Raw genomic sequence first — 15,847 nt, forward strand, 5'->3', positions numbered from 1 at the left:
CACGCGCCCTCATCAGACTCATTACCTATTTCCCGCGCAGATTTGTTTAATTTTTTCAGGATTTAAAGCTTTTCGACTTTCGGGGAGGGAGGGGAAATTATTGAGTGACTTTTTTCCTATTTTGTAAAACAACAGGAAGATGTTCTAATACATTTTCATGGGAGTCCGAGGTGATTTCGTATTTCAAGAACTGTTGATAAAATATCATCATTCAGTCAGGATGGCCGAGCGGTCTAAGGCGCTGCGTTCAGGTCGCAGTCCACTTCTGTGGGCGTGGGTTCGAATCCCACTTCTGACAATTTTTTTTAATTAACAAAAGAATTTACAATAATTGATGTGAGTCTTTAATTAATCGATATAATTGTGAACATTTTTATTCAGCCAGATACTTTCTGAGTTGATGAGATGTCTATTTACTTTATGTGTAGAAAAAACATCTAATAAACGACATATTAATTGCCATTCGCTGTTAACAGTGTCATTAGATTTTGCAAAAAGTCCCAAAAAGGTAAAACTGTATGGATTTTCATAAACAATCGCAAGTACTTTTTTACCGCTTACTCCCTCCCTCGCGGCTCATTCTATACGCAACGAATCAGCGCGAATGGGAAATAACAATAGTCAATATGGCGGATAACGGATTGATGGTTACGATTTCTGGTGCAGCTCTTTCGCTGTTGTTTTACGAAAATGCACGGAGCCGAGGTGATCAGGTAAATATTCCTTCATAATTACCTCAATTCCTCGATACAATACGAGCAAAAATTTGCAACTACTTTTGTGTGTAAACAAAGCTCTAGATGACAACTAGTATCTAACCTTAAAAATGTCATTTGAGCGGCGATTTTCGTTGACGTTTGGATGCATTTGGTTGAGTGCAATTGTTACTTATTTGCAGATGGGATTTCTGCTGGGAGAAGTTATGTCATTCGTTACCAAAAACGTTACTGATTCAGAGAGACATGTGGAGTCGGTAAAGGTTCATGTTGGTGAGTGTTTAGTAATTTTTGTTGGTGGTGGATGTTAACGAGACTGAGTCATTTTATTTTTAATTGAACTTTCGATTTTCAAGAGTCATCCTCTCAGGAGCAAATACAAAACAAAGAATTATTATTAGAACCTTTTTTGGGGGGCGAATGTAGTACTACTGTAGTTTTATTGTATATCTTATTGATCTTTTAATATAAAAATAATTGAATGTCGATAGGAAAAGCTGAATTTATTTCCTTTATAGATATTCAAAGTGTAGTAAAATGCCTACCAACGGATCAGATTTACGACTCGGGTGGAAAAGTAAATGAAGAAAAACTGAAGGACATAATGAGGGACAAGGGTAAGAGCGTCGTGGGATGGTTCAGATTCCGTCGTAATGCCTCACTGACCCCCACTTTGAGGGATAAAATACTCCACAAACAGTTTCTATCGATCTTTCGAGGCGCCGGTAATCAGATCAATGAGAATTATTTTGTCGTTTGTATGCTTAATGCCTCTGTGTCTCCGGGAGAAGGGACTCACAAGTTCAAACATGTTTTTCTTCATTATAAACGTGGGTAAGGCATTTCTTTGAATGTTTGAGTAATTCTCATTATATATATATGAAAAGAAAAGAAAAAAAGTGACGTTTTTTATGATTCAGAATGTACAATGCAGTTCCACTGAGGATTAACAACCTGGGACATGACGCCACGAAACACGATGGAACAGACTACAAACCAACGCCTAGAAAATATTCCAATGAGAAAGATCCTTTTGCAAAGCTCATTAACTCATTACAGTGAGTAAATACAAATGAATTTCATTACTCTCTGACTGGTAATTGTTCACCAAAAGTCAATAAACGATCCTAACGTTTTAATTTTTAGTTTGAATTTGGCTCGCACGCCTGGTATTCAATCGATCTGCCAGATCGAGGAAGCTGCTGAGCAATACCTGGAGGAACTAGTGCCCCAGGTTGTCAAGACTGATTTGGAGGTCGCTGCACTGGAGAATAAGGTGCTGGAGGCCCGAAAAAAGGTGTTCGAGAAAATCATGCAAAAGGACATCGAAAGGAAAGAGAAACGCAGTATTGATAATAAGTATAGAGCTCGGAGGGAGAGGGATAAGGTTCAGAGGAATGAGGAGCCCACTTCCAGTGCTCCCCGTTGTCAGGATGTTGTATATATGCAGGACGAGACATCAGTCACTAGTGTAAGCTCAGACTTAATATTCAGACACTTTTTTATCCATTTATTTGGGGGAAAAAATTGAGTCGTTTTCCCTAATGGCTGTTATATCAAAAACTCATTGCACATTAGCGTTAGTCACTTGCAAATTCTATTATCAATCCTTCTTATTTTTCCAGAAGCAAAAGAATCGCTCTGCCGTGGAATTCGTTAACCGATCATCACTCACCCGTGATAGGGTTCGAAATCCCTATGCAGTTAACAATAAAAAAAGCTTTGCACAGTCAAGCAGCGATGAAAATCTCTGAAGGTACGCTGAATGACTGTACTACTCTACGACTGTTGATAATTCATAAAATTGCGTTCATACTTTCATCGAGCTATTTTTTCATTCATTTAATTTTTTTCTGCATTTTGAAAAAAAATTGAGACGTTAAAAGAGACTAAATAGGAGAGTTTAATATTTATCCAAAGAGATTGTTATCTGTATCGTTGGATTAAAATACCCAATGTATTTTCTATCACAGAGACCCACTGATAATATACGTCGCTGTAAATATTTTCTTACGTGAAAATATAATTATTAACGAGGGTTAATACTTAAGTCCGTTTATTCATCACTTGTACTTTCAATTTGTTTTTTATTCATTTATTTACAATTTGCATTATTAAATTTTTTTGGCTTTCTGACGAGAGAAAAGAAAAACAAAATTAATAACAAAGTGTTGATAATAAACTAAATGGCCTATAAATACTGTGTTTTTCATAGACATGTGATTAAAAAATGTATGAAAAAATCGTCCCTTCGGGACTATCAGTAAACATAAAAATTAATAAAAAGGACAACATAAAAACCTACACTAGATCAGCGGGGTTGTTGGGAAGTCCAGTAACCTCCCAGATTGTAGCTGCAAGTCTTCGCGAGTGCTCAAGGACACATGAGGACGTTGCGAGTCCCAAGTGAACGCAGTAGAGCTCATAAATTTGTATTTTGTTGACTGGAATCTTTGGAAAACATGCCTGGCCCAACTTTTTGTAATAATCGTCGCATAAAATTCCAGGCACTGGAAAATTTTTCATCACATTGTTGAAGTAGGTTTTGCATTTTAGTGGAGAGCCCTGGAATAATATCAAGTCTAGCAACTCGCAGAACAATACCATTTTGATATAGATAGAGATATCACACGAAAAAATCGATTTTTAACTTACCGAACTGTCCTCAAACCACAAAAAATACGCATAATTAAACGTAGTATCCTTCCACATAACGGAGAAATGTCCCTCCTGGAGATGACTTCTTCCGTGATCGATCATAGACCAAATTTTTTTAGTGGTCAATGCCAGTGTTTCCGGATTCGTGAAATCCAGAGTGGGTGCGGTCAGTCTGTGAGTGGTCCTGTCGATATAAATAAAATGCACAAGTCCTGGGAACTCCTCCAGGTATTTATTAATTGTCAAGGAAGTTCTGGATCTCAGGGTGAAGTTCTTCAGAGCCTTGACCTTGAGAAATCCACTGAAATCGGTAAATTTCTGCTTGACAAGTCTGCAAACAGTGAGAATGACATCGTTGGCCTGCTGCAAAAAGTTTCTGCCGAAGCAAGTGAGTTTGAACAGCTCCTTCATGGTCTCAATGAATCCAGAAATATTGGATTCAATTTGAAGAATGACCTCGGGATCCCTGGACTTGAGAAGCTCGAGGTACTTCTTCCTCACAAATTCCCATTTGACTTGCAATCGTCTCTGGCACATATCCACGTCGTTACTCACGTGACCACGATTTTTCTTGATTCCATCAATTGTTTTCTTGATCGCATTATCGAACTTGTCGAAGGCTATTCGTAGCTCGTCAAGGTCCCTCTGCAGCTGAAGGCCATTCATCACATTGAGATGATAGAAACTCTCGTAAATTCCCGAGGATATGCCCAGATTTGTCACCTCCAAGATTATCACCAGATGAATGCCCTCGGATATCTCATAAATATGAACAGCATTGGCTGTTCTGCTCTGCTCTGGCCCTAAGAGCACCAGCTGACTATAGAGGCCATCCTCAGCTAGAGAATTCAGACCCTCATTTATTGACGACTGCCTGGTGTCATTGAAAAGGTGTCCAATGTCTGCTAAAGTTGGATTAGCCAGCTTTCCACCAATATCGAGGGATCCCTCATCACTCGACCCATGACTCTGGCTCAACAGTATGTCTGGCTCATTGTCCAAAGTATCTGATTTTGAACTATCACTGGTGACGACTCTGCACATTAGGACCATCAAGAGGATGTCGGCCGCTCTCAGGTCCTGTGCATTTTTGCTAGAGTAGAGGGATAGAAATTTGTTCTCCACCAGTACCAGAACGTGTACATTTGAAAGCTCTGACTGGGTCCTCAGCTTGTCGGAGGCGTCGTGCAGGATTTTTAGCATTGTTGATGCTATATCTGCGTTAACAGATAGTTGCTCGACAGACTCGGTTAGGATACTCTGCTCACTCTGACGAAGCGTCCTCCAAGCGTCCAGGAGGGAAGATACGAGGCTTGCTTTTTGTCTACTTGATTTCAATCTGCAATTTTAAATACTTATAATGCTTTTGAAATTCAGAAAATGGGTTTCAAAACAAAACTCAATTCAACTCACGCAGCGATGTCAGGTCCACAGACATGACTGACAATCATAACACAAATGCCGAGTGTTCTCTTCATGAACTCTACATCATCAGTGGAAACATAAATGAAGGTGTATCCCATAGCATCATCGAAGACCATGTTTGTGCCGTCCTGGCACTGCATGGAAGTGTAAGAATTTCCAAATTGCGAGGCCATCACCTGTTGTGATGTAACAACCGGTGAAAACAGTTGCATTATCACATTTGCACTGAGTTGCCATGGCTCTTCGTCCTTGTTAAAGTGAGATGAAAATTCGTAATTAAGTTTAGTAATTCAATTACATTATGTATTTGTCTCTGCTCCATTTACCTCGTTGTCCGGAATTAATCCCTGAATTTTACCCAGATTTTGTACGTGTTTCGAAAATTTCAGGTTGCATTTTGTGAACAGAACGTCATTGAGATGATCGAAGATCAATATTCCCCTCATTTTTTCAATTGTCGATGTTTAAAATTTGCTATGCTGCACCTTATCAAAATCAATAATGACGTTTACCTTTGGCTTTACATCTGGACCGGTACTGACAAGTCTTTCAAAACTTCATCTCCATGAAATATCAATAAAAAAATCCACAGAAAGTTTGTTTATTAACCATTGCGAAGAGGTCAATATTGTCATCATAACTTGGTAAATAATTTCACAAAGTGTCGCTTGACAGAATGCAATTTTGACTGGGAGGTATCCCCACTCTGTCCAATCACCATTTGCAATTCGTATGTCGATCGCCAACAGATGATTGCTTTCCCCACAATGAACTAATTTTATCGTTTGTACTAAGTTTGTACCCGTTTGTACGGAGGTGAAAATGTTTCGTAACTTTTTATTTATTTTTAAATAAATAATTAAATGATTGGCCTTCAGATGTAAGGTATGTTACAGGGAGGTATTTGTCAACCTTTGGATTGACAACTACCTCCGGAAGCCGTACGTGGCGCTGTACACCGCCTTCCCCGCGCGTTTCGTCCCTTCCCCTCAGCCAGTTCAAGAGTCCAGCAAAAAATGACACAAACGATTTTAGAATATTCCGGGAGCCCTAGACAAATCGCAAATCATCGAGATTTCATAAAGACAAAACAATTCAATTAGCAATCGATTTTTATTATTTTTTTTAACGATCCAATACATCAGAGTACATAACACCTATGTTTATCTCAATCTCATATACTTTACCTCCACTAAATGAATAAGTTCAGTGATTGAATTGTTCCATTATGTTTAAATCGTTGATAATAAATACACGATTGCACTCATTCATTATTTAATCTGCCAGTAAATGCCAGTGACAGAGTGCGAATCAAGGTGTTTATATATCACCTACGAATACTCTCACTACTGGTGTAGTTATATAATTATTGCTGTATACATATAATCATATAATATATCTGTATAATTTTAATTTATTTCTCTATCATAGTACACGCCTGTAATTCGTTTACATTGGTACAACAATTATGTACATAACGAATTGTATCGTTGCTATATAAACTAAGTGGTATTGACGCTTGAGGACTCATCACATTGATAATTATGAATTCATTATGATTAATGAATCTATAAAATACAATTAGTGATCGTAAAAGCTTCACAAATTCAATTATCGTATATCTTGCTGACCACTTATCCGAGTTTGCAGATGAAAGGAATAAGACTGATAATCAGCGAATCAAATTTAAAGAAGACAAACAATATTGACTTTGATTTCACAATTGATCTTGATTATTCACTTAATCGTAGATCATATAAATATACTATGACTTTATGATAACAACTTGCTATCTATATTGACCTGCCACCACTTTTCATCCCGATTTTTTAAAAATACAAACAATCCGGAGAATTTTTATCGGATGATCCTATCAACAATTCCCTGATATTTTCTACAGAACTTTTTCGAACTCTTTGGAAAAAGCTGCGTCAATTGTTTTTATAGACATGTAGAATTACCCAGGGAATTTTTACTGTGAAAAAATACTAGCGAAATAAATGTGATCACAGGAAAACGTGACCGAAGGAATAGTACGAGTTAAGAGGAGATATATGATTCATAATTATTCATTAAATATATTCGTTGAATGCCTGAGAATCATTAAGACATAAAACATTCTCCTTTAATAATTTTGGTACATTGGAAGCGTTAGAAGCTCTCGTGAATAAGCCCAGATAATCTCTTAATGATAATCGTTCTCTCCCACTGTGTCGATTCTGGTCCACGTACAGTAATATATAATATGGACTACATAATTTCCAACTCGTATAATTAAACATGTGGTGTTTAATAGTAATTTTGTGAGTGACGGAAGCCGTGCACAGTCCGAATAACGGGGCGCTTTTCTATATAATATTATAATATCATCATTTGTTTAACAATAAAATTTTCTAAATGGCTAAAAGATTAACACAGCTATTTAACGTCGAACAGTCAATCGATCTAAACATTCGTTTCCATTTACTTTACATAAGTTCCATAATTAACTAGCTATATAGAGCCACTGCGCGATCCTTGAATTTTCATTGAGCTATTGCCGAAAATATCGATAAATCTTCTCAATTGAACAAATAATTTTCAGACTGAGAATATTAATATCATAGGTCAATAAATTTTCATTTTTTCAAAAATCAATGGAATTCTCGTAATTAATAGAAATTTATCGGGATTCCTTTTGCATTAAAAATCAAAGTTCCTCCACTCGAAAAATTAAATGATTTCAGAGAAACATAGACCGCGCAGAGTCTGAAGTGTTGTAGATACTTTCATCGGATTAAGGCTCAATTATTGTCTTTCTTGGATATTTTTATCACCCCGTTTGCGTGAAGGGTGTCTCCAATCAACGAGGCATCCTCTCTTTCTCTCTCTCTCTCTATTTCCCAAGTCAATGAATAATTTCCCTCCTCCGCATTGATATTAATCTTCCACGCTAACGAGGATTGTATTTTGATCTCACGACAAATTGTTGAGCGATTTTCACGCAATCACCCAGCGCGCTCTTAATATCTATTGCTCTTGACTCATTAAATATATTAAATCTCGATAAAGCAAATAAAATTTATCTCGGAAGATCTATGCATGAGGAAGCTATACAATTATGCGTCGTTACAACTCACTAAACGATATAATCGTCCAATCACCGTTATCCGTCTTGAAACAGCTATCGATACTAAATTTTATCATCATTATTTCAACTATTCTTTATCTCATCATGTAATTTTATAAACATATAAATCTTTCACCACCTCCGAGCACTTTTAGGCTTAATATTCACGTGAATTGAATGATTTAATTTGTAAATTAAAGTCTAAATAAATATATACTAATAAAATAATTATCTTCTTTATGATTGATGGAACTTTTGAGCTTCCATTCATTTAATTTTGGGTATTTTCGATGTTTTTTATTCAGGGACACGCGTGTTTGGTTGCGTGAGGACGATATCATGACTATCAATCGTTGATCTAATTTGCAGATTCTCATTATTTTCATTAGGCAATTATCTGTATTGGCCGCGCGTGTGCAAATATTTCATTGAAAAATCTAGTGTTTTATGAGAAATTCTATTCTGAATTCTTCAAAAATTCTATTTATTTTTTTTCCTTATTTATACAGATGATTATGCAGCGTATCATGTGGAGAAATATTTTATGACAAAAACTCGTCACAAAATTTATAAATTTTTCTATAGAAACTCTTGGGCATAAATTTTGTGCACTTTTTTCGATGTTCCTGTGAGTTCTTCATTATCAAAGATAAGAAGAAAGAATGGAAAATTCATACCAAAGAATTTGGACAGAAATAATTCCAACAAAATCATTTAAGTAGCGAAATAATCATCAATTGACACAAGAAAACGAAATAGAATTTTTCTATAAAAGTAGTCAAACGCGCTAGATCATGCTATTGAATAATTTTGCAGAATGTAATGATCAATACCTTCATAGTCCCTTCATAGTCTTCATACTTTGCAACAAGGACAGCACGTAATACTGATACAATATTGTCTCTATAATTTTGGTATTAATTAATCTTGTAATAATCTCCGTGTTTGTATTGAATAATTTACAACGCTTTAGTTTCACTGTTCCTCCTCCCTCATGAATTTTAAATTCACTTTCATTCTTCGTTAACGAATTAATCTCGTTGAATTATGGTGGTTTAATAATTACTCGGACACGTTGGCTGGTTCCAATTGCCGAATACATTGAGCTCGTACATTGTGGCAAATACAATGAAAATCAGGTACCAGGCCATCAACACTGCACCGTACCTTCGATCGAGCTTCCAGCCATTCAAGTGAGTCGCGAATACCAGGAATACTACGGTTGATAGGAGTGACACCGTCGAGTACGTTAAACCTGGAGAACAATTTACATTCGTCATTTATTTAACGATTTTTTTACTGCTATTTTTCTTCATTGTTTCTACGAGAGTGCCAGTGCTTTAATTCACTAATGACATGTATGAATTACTGAAAGTTCCATAAATATCGTCCTAAGGACGAGAAATTTTACGAAACTTTCAGGAAACTAATTTTTTTATACATAATTACCTCTGCTGGTGACATTGACATGAGACCCAGGTTGAATCATGGCTGTTTGGATGAACCAGGGCAGCCCGAGACACACGAGAATATCAAAAACATTGCTGCCGACGGCGTTGCTCACTGCCATGTCTCCAAGACCCTCTTTAATCACCGCCAGTGATGACAGGGCGTCTGGAACGCTGACACCAGCAGCGACAAATGTCAGGCCCATCACGGTGTCAGGAATGCCAAATGTACTGCCTGTTTTCCGGACAACAAAGCGAAAGAACGAAAAAGTCAGAATAATAAAAAATACTCTGTTGTTGTCACCTCAAAATGAAAACTTTTCCTCACCGATAATTGTAATCATCCAAACCATAATGTAGCTGTAGAAACTGATCCACACCATGGACACACAGAAGGTGAACGGATACCAACTGCGCCACTTAGGCTGGCGGCAATCAGGCATGGTGGCACGACAAGTGTAATGAATTGGATACACCAGATGCCAGGTAAAGAGTCTCCATTGACTCGCATCTACCGGTCTCTCCAGTGGAGATATTTCATTAGGGTCTGCCTCTTTTGCTTTGTAGTACTGCGGTTGCGATGCCGGGGGTGGGGGAGGAGGCTGCTGAGAATTAGATTGCTCACCAGGTGCTGGTATTCCTGGAGATGATGATTCGAATTTTTAATCGCTCGTAATTCAGTAATAAAGTGATAAAACCAGATAATTAATACGGTCGTTTAATTACACATTTCGCTTTAACAAAAAGAACGCGAAATCATGAGTAATTCCATTAGAATACGAACCATCTTGACTCTTAATTTGCTCAGTAACCGGTGAATTAGGCCCGGTATAGGACTGCCTGTCCTCCTGTAACGATCTGTAGCTGACAAGTGCACTCTGCTCAGCGGGTTCATCATCTTTAGGAAGGAAGGGAATGTTGTAGGACTTTGCCCAGCGCTCGAGTCTCTCGTTGTAAGATAGTGCAACGCAATAAATAACGTAAGTAATCAGCATGAGCAATGCCTCGGGCCTGGAGATACAATGAAATTGAGCGAGTCATTGGTATTCTACGAATGCGATGGAATAGAGTTGAAATTAGTTTGAATTTAGGGCAGTACCAGCTTATTATTTTGTTGTAGATTGTTCCCAGCATCACTAGAATCGATATAAAATAGAAGAAACAGTCCCGACACAGGGGCCACCAATTTAACTTTGATACTGTTGTTGTGCATAGACCGCAGACAGCTATCACGAACATTATGTTAAATACTGCACTGCCGATCACTCCACTCACCTTCAAAACGACAATATATTGTATTATATTGTTCTCAAACATCCGTATAATATTCCAGTATGCTATTTTTAATAATAAATGGGCCATCGTTTGATTGTGCCAACGAAAAGATCTACAAAAAAAGGGAAAGGAAAAATCTAATGAATTCACTAAGGGAGAGTGTAGTATCTGAAAATGCGTGAATAGTTTCGCTTGCGTAGTACTGAGGAAAAACCATCGATTCATTAGAGCGATGAATTACCCCGATATCATCCTGAGCGAAGAACACACCGACAATAACTGTAGCCAATTCAGGAGCTGAGGAGCCAGCAGCCATAAAGGTTGCCCCAGCAACGTCTGGAGACAGTCTCAGTTCCTCGCAAATTCTGTCCAGGCTTGCGACGAAGTAGTCGTCACAAACAATAGCCAGACCGAGAAACGTATAAATGGCGGCCAAAATGTGAATTATCAGCCCACCGTGTTCTCTACCCCATTTACCCATAAATGGCTTTGGAAATTGCTCAATTGCCGGAGCTGTGCAATTTTCGCGAGGAGGACGCCACGTTGGATGATGATGTGAGACAACTGAGGAATCTGTTGTTTTTGCTGAAGACATCTAAAGTGTCATAGAAAGTTTTCTGTGATAAAATGCTCGCATAAATTGATATTTTTTAAATAAATTCAGTGCAATATTCGTGGCAGAAAAACTTTCCCTATCATCCCTAGACGCCGAGCTATTCATCAAAAATTGGTCAATAGTTAAAAGGAACTTATGTCCTTTTACCACCTCCCTTCTGCTTTTGTCCATAGTTTATTTTTTCCATGACATATTTTTTCGGAACTATTTCTCGTGGGTTTCTCTGCTGATAAATAATGCACGTATCCTCGAGAATAAAGTTCCGACATTTCCCAAAGTTAGCAATAACTGTATGTAAAAAAATTATTTGTACCGTTGTCGGTGACTCATTTTTTCTGTCACTTCTGGCCGTAGTTTCATATTTCTTCTTCACTTCAGTAGTCGTTGAAGTGGCCTGAGTGGTGACTTCTTCTTTCTTCAATGTAGTACTACTCCTAATACTCGTTACTGTTGTTGTATAAGTTTGATGATCAGGTGGTATCGTTGACGTGGAAGGATTTGAGGAAGTCACAAGTTGTATGAAAATGTATATTATAAATAAGGCCAAATGTAGTGGCCATTTTTGTCTTCGTGTCAATCGTCTCGGTGGTATACTCATGGCCTACGATAAAACATATGAAGTATGACAGATTACAGTTATCGTTCAGTACCTCAATTAATATAATTAACTCGTAATTGACATCCGTTAATTATTTTCATCTCTATCGGTAGCATCCGCATGTTGCCATTGAGGCCTTGGTACAGATCGATATCACATCTCTCGCTGAATGGTCACGTATTTCAAACACACGTCGGGAGGAAGAGAGATGAGACAACGTGGAAACAGATGAGTCAACGCTTTTTCCGTTTGTAATCGATTTCTTCTATTCTCGTTTTATTAGACTGATGACAGTGATTTTTCGATAGAATGATTAATAATCATTATGGTGACAAGGATTATATTAATCCAGGAATATTTTCAATTCAACAAACTGATCTAAAAGCAGCAAAAATTCGAATTGCCGGATCAGCTGTATTTCGATAAATTAAAAATCCTACTTTCTGATTGAAATGAAAAATTCTCGGTTTACCCGCCAAAATTATTAACAATGTGGCATTAATCCAAGGTAAAATTGAAGCCCGTTTACAGCGAGCTTTGGTCTCCTTTGAACCTAAACCGAAACTTAACTTCAAACAATTGATTTTCCGACGCCCCCGTGCGATCTCCACCCCTTACCCTGAATTCCCCGATCCTCCGCGTAATTTTCATGCCCCCAAGGGCCACTGTTAAACAATCATCTGATTAAATTGACTCGTGACATCTCAATCACACGAAAAACTCTCGGGGGAGAGGGGAAAGGAGGTGAAGAGTCCATTGAGAAACTTGAACACAATCCAGTAACGTGACTGATCATCGATTCATAAAAAAAAACAATGCTACATATGATTGCGCTGTCAGTTGTTTATTCAGGTCTAGTTGAAAGATTCATCTTCCCATAGGGAGACGAATAAAAAATAAAGATGACGATAAGAACCCCCCGAGTAGAAATTCATTCAAGTACTCTTCCTATTCAGTCGATTTTTCCGTTCCTCAACCCTTTTGATATTTTTTTCCCAAAACTCTTCATCGATCGGGCCTCTTCCAATGCTCTCGCACGTCACTGGCAACTCAATTAACCGTGTCCTCACTCAAATCACCCAGAGCAAATGAAACTGATTGCGCAATGAGTGCACCTGAGTTTGGCGTTATGAATGTAAAAGTTCCATTGATTGAAATTGCGACAACTAATAAACCAATGGAAATGTTTTCAATAGCTATATAAGCTGTTTATGCAAGACACCAGTGACCTAAAAAGACTTATCAACACACCGAATAAAACATTTTCCCCCAGAAGGAGAACCCCGGGCCCGAGGGGAGCAAAACTTTTAAAATTGACGGCCAACTAATGACATTATTGATTTATCCAAAGTACCCGAGACGTGACGTGAATAATAAAAAAAAGAATAACAAGGAATAGTGAAAATATGGATAATTTAAAGTCAACTTACCCCAGCACTCGATGTCACAGCCATAGCATTCGGCATTCTTATCACTTCCTTACCTCGTTTATTTTCCTTATTATACTCCACTTGTCTTTTGATTTTTTTTCTTCTTTTATTTTACTCCCATTCACATTTCACCCGCATCTGATCTTTTCAAGTCGAACACCCCGAGTACCTCTCCTCGTATATTTTATCTATCCTACTTCGACATTATACATCTCATCCGGAACTGAGATATGAAAAAAAACACTCGATGCTCATTGGTGCGTTATTGAACAATCCGTCAAACCACCCTTCAAACTCCAGTTATAGGAAAATTTATTATTATTATCGGTATTATTTATCGTCTATTTTCGTAGTGCGAGGGTATTGATACCCACGCTCTGACTGTCACCCTTAGGAGGGGAGCTTTTGCTGGGACGAGAGCCACACCGAGCTTTCGGCCGGTTATCCAACGCCTACGGGATATCTTCGGGTTACAATGGTTGCAGCTTTTCGATTCAACTTGGACGCTTGCGCAATAACTGATACTCCAACTTGAGGGAGTTTTTTTTACGGCGTGGGAGGGGGTAGGGTGGCTTGTAAATCGGGTGAACGTCACACGACCCGCGGGAGATTCCGGATAACGGCGGAGTAGACGCAAGTACATTGTAATTTGCCTTTTTTATTCTTTTTTATGGATTGATATCCGCACTTTCCAGGGGATTCATTCAGGGGAGAAATGGTCTCGATTAAAGAGGACAACTAATGAACCAGAGATTTTTATAGATAAAATTCAGTCATTAATCTACTTTATTGATATACGTTTCTTTGTTTTATCATTCACCTTAAAGACACTTATCTGAATGGAGGTCTCGTTTGAATTTATGATGGTTGAGGATTAACTGGGGTTCTGATTAAATTTTACGGAATAGCCGCCTGAGGATGGGTCCTGCTCCATCTTGAAATTCTCGGTGGACAAACCGAATGGTCGAAGAATCATGTTACCCAGGTCCTTGAGTTTTCCCAACATCTCCTGTTTCAGTTTTTCATTTCGTTCGTCGATTAGTGGGGGTAATCGCTGAAAATTTCAAGGTATTTGAAGGAAATTTTTTCATTGTATTCTCTGGAGGTGAGGACGATACATACCCTCAGCGCGTAATTGGCGTCTGTATTTTGGGGATCGAGTTCCAGGATCTTTTTGAAGTCAGCTAGTGCCTCGTCCAACTTGTCCTCCTGCTCATACAGTTGGGCACGTCTCAGATAGGCTTTCAGGTAGGTTAAATTCAACTCAATAGCTTTTGAGCAATCTTCTATAGCTAAAGTTCTTTCCTGTGGGAGGATTTTTTATAGTTATTATTCCATACAAGTGCCAAGACTTGACGAGAAGTTTAAAAATTACTTTGATGATCGTTTTGCAAGGAAAATATCAGTAACAGGAAAAAATTAACAAGCTCCCAAGGATTTCGTGTTTTATTTCTATGAATCTAGAATTTGTATAAAAATATTTATGAAAAAAATATTTTGTCTGGATTGAACTCAATCGATTAATTATTTTTTGGTAACACGAGGTAACTACCTCACATTTCGCCCTTGCAGCTCCTCTATTAGCAAACAATATCGCACGATCTGTGGTATACGCCAACGGACATGTCTGGAGGGCCTGGGTGTACTTCACCATTGCTTCTCTAAACTCAGAAGATTTGAATAAGCTATTCCCCTCGTTTTTCAACTCCTCAGCTTCTGTTTTCAGTTTCTAAACCCAGATAAAATTCGTTAATTAAGTTTCGAAGATAAATTAGACGTATCATTATAAAATTAATCAAACCTCTTTCTCCTCTTCACTCAGAGATATCTCTCTATCCGCGAGCGCCTGCTCATCAATCCAATTGTCCCGGAGCTCGGGTGGAATAGGTACACTATTCTCTGAATTCTCCTCCAACACATTCTCCACGTTCTCCCAGGATTCCTCTTCTGATTTAACATTAATATAATCACTCTCCAAGTTGTCATCACCAGAAGTTTTATTTTTCGTATCGATACACGACTTTTCCAGGTCTTGCATTAAATCCTGGATAATCTCCTCGTTCGATGGAATTTTACTACTCTCTTTTTCCATTTCTCCGATCCTCTGTCAATTGATTTAGCGTATTTTATGGTTCTTTGTTATTCTAGAGAGGTTATGATTATCACTTTAATCGATTGACAGGATTTATAACATTTCTCTTATGAAGACCACCAACAATGGATGATAATTTAACTGCCTTGTCGAGTAATTCGATTAATCGATGATTATTGCAAAACGAATGATTGTCCTTTTATTTATTATTACTTGACATAACCGCGTTGACAGCTCTGATGACTCACGCAGATTCTATGACAATTCTACGACTGTGGATGCAGAAATCTACTGTATTGACTAACGCAGAGGTGCGGGCATTTAGATGTATTTGCAATCTTGCTAAGGGCCGGGAATATTCTAAAATGCTCCTACAGCAAAAAGGGCCTGAATTGGGGATTTCAAATCGTGAGGAGATCTGCGAGTTTCCTAAGGCTCCGGGAATATTCTAAAAGACATTTTTATGCTGTTGTAGTCAAT

The 15,847-nt window shown here is 38.0% G+C and overlaps 4 protein-coding genes and 1 non-coding gene across 6 annotated transcripts in view; 2 read left to right on the forward strand and 3 right to left on the reverse strand.

Moving 5' to 3' along the window:
- The window catches only part of LOC135168850 (BRISC complex subunit FAM175B-like), a 24,135-nt gene extending 21,221 nt beyond the window's left edge, over positions 1–2,914 (forward strand). The window contains exons 2-7 of one of the 2 annotated variants that reach the window (XM_064133445.1): positions 477–713; positions 899–989; positions 1,235–1,550; positions 1,637–1,774; positions 1,863–2,187; positions 2,342–2,914. In XM_064133445.1, the coding sequence (XP_063989515.1) occupies positions 519–713; positions 899–989; positions 1,235–1,550; positions 1,637–1,774; positions 1,863–2,187; positions 2,342–2,470 (1,194 nt within the window). In that variant the 5' untranslated portion in view covers positions 477–518 and the 3' untranslated portion in view covers positions 2,471–2,914. Of the gene's footprint in view, positions 1–337; positions 714–898; positions 990–1,234; positions 1,551–1,636; positions 1,775–1,862; positions 2,188–2,341 lie in introns of those variants that run through there. The other variant, XM_064133444.1, reaches the window with a different exon arrangement.
- Positions 215–298, forward strand: Trnal-cag (transfer RNA leucine (anticodon CAG)). Its single transcript has one exon. It is a non-coding gene; the product is annotated as a tRNA-Leu (tRNA).
- Positions 2,766–5,736, reverse strand: LOC135168822 (BLOC-3 complex member HPS1). Its single transcript, XM_064133383.1, has 4 exons — positions 5,126–5,736; positions 4,788–5,047; positions 3,372–4,713; positions 2,766–3,281 (listed from the first exon to the last, which is right to left on the reverse strand). The coding sequence occupies exons 1-4, from the start codon at positions 5,243–5,245 to the stop codon at positions 3,018–3,020; spliced, it is 1,986 nt and encodes a 661-aa protein (XP_063989453.1). The 5' UTR covers positions 5,246–5,736; the 3' UTR covers positions 2,766–3,017.
- Positions 5,737–7,483: 1,747 nt separating this feature from the next.
- Positions 7,484–13,416, reverse strand: LOC135168826 (probable sodium/potassium/calcium exchanger CG1090). Its single transcript, XM_064133388.1, has 8 exons — positions 13,276–13,416; positions 11,561–11,848; positions 10,873–11,226; positions 10,456–10,631; positions 10,141–10,367; positions 9,685–9,996; positions 9,358–9,591; positions 7,484–9,163 (listed from the first exon to the last, which is right to left on the reverse strand). Exons 1-8 carry the CDS (start codon positions 13,309–13,311, stop codon positions 8,964–8,966), a joined length of 1,827 nt encoding a protein of 608 aa, XP_063989458.1. The 5' UTR covers positions 13,312–13,416; the 3' UTR covers positions 7,484–8,963.
- Positions 13,343–15,614, reverse strand: LOC135168869 (tetratricopeptide repeat protein 1). Its single transcript, XM_064133471.1, has 4 exons — positions 15,077–15,614; positions 14,828–15,004; positions 14,398–14,580; positions 13,343–14,329 (listed from the first exon to the last, which is right to left on the reverse strand). Exons 1-4 carry the CDS (start codon positions 15,365–15,367, stop codon positions 14,150–14,152), a joined length of 831 nt encoding a protein of 276 aa, XP_063989541.1. The 5' UTR covers positions 15,368–15,614; the 3' UTR covers positions 13,343–14,149.
- Between the last annotated feature and the right edge of the window lie 233 nt (positions 15,615–15,847).

The sequence above is a fragment of the Diachasmimorpha longicaudata genome, chromosome 13 (assembly GCF_034640455.1).
Source record: "Diachasmimorpha longicaudata isolate KC_UGA_2023 chromosome 13, iyDiaLong2, whole genome shotgun sequence".
In the NCBI taxonomy this organism is placed as follows: domain Eukaryota; kingdom Metazoa; phylum Arthropoda; class Insecta; order Hymenoptera; family Braconidae; genus Diachasmimorpha; species Diachasmimorpha longicaudata.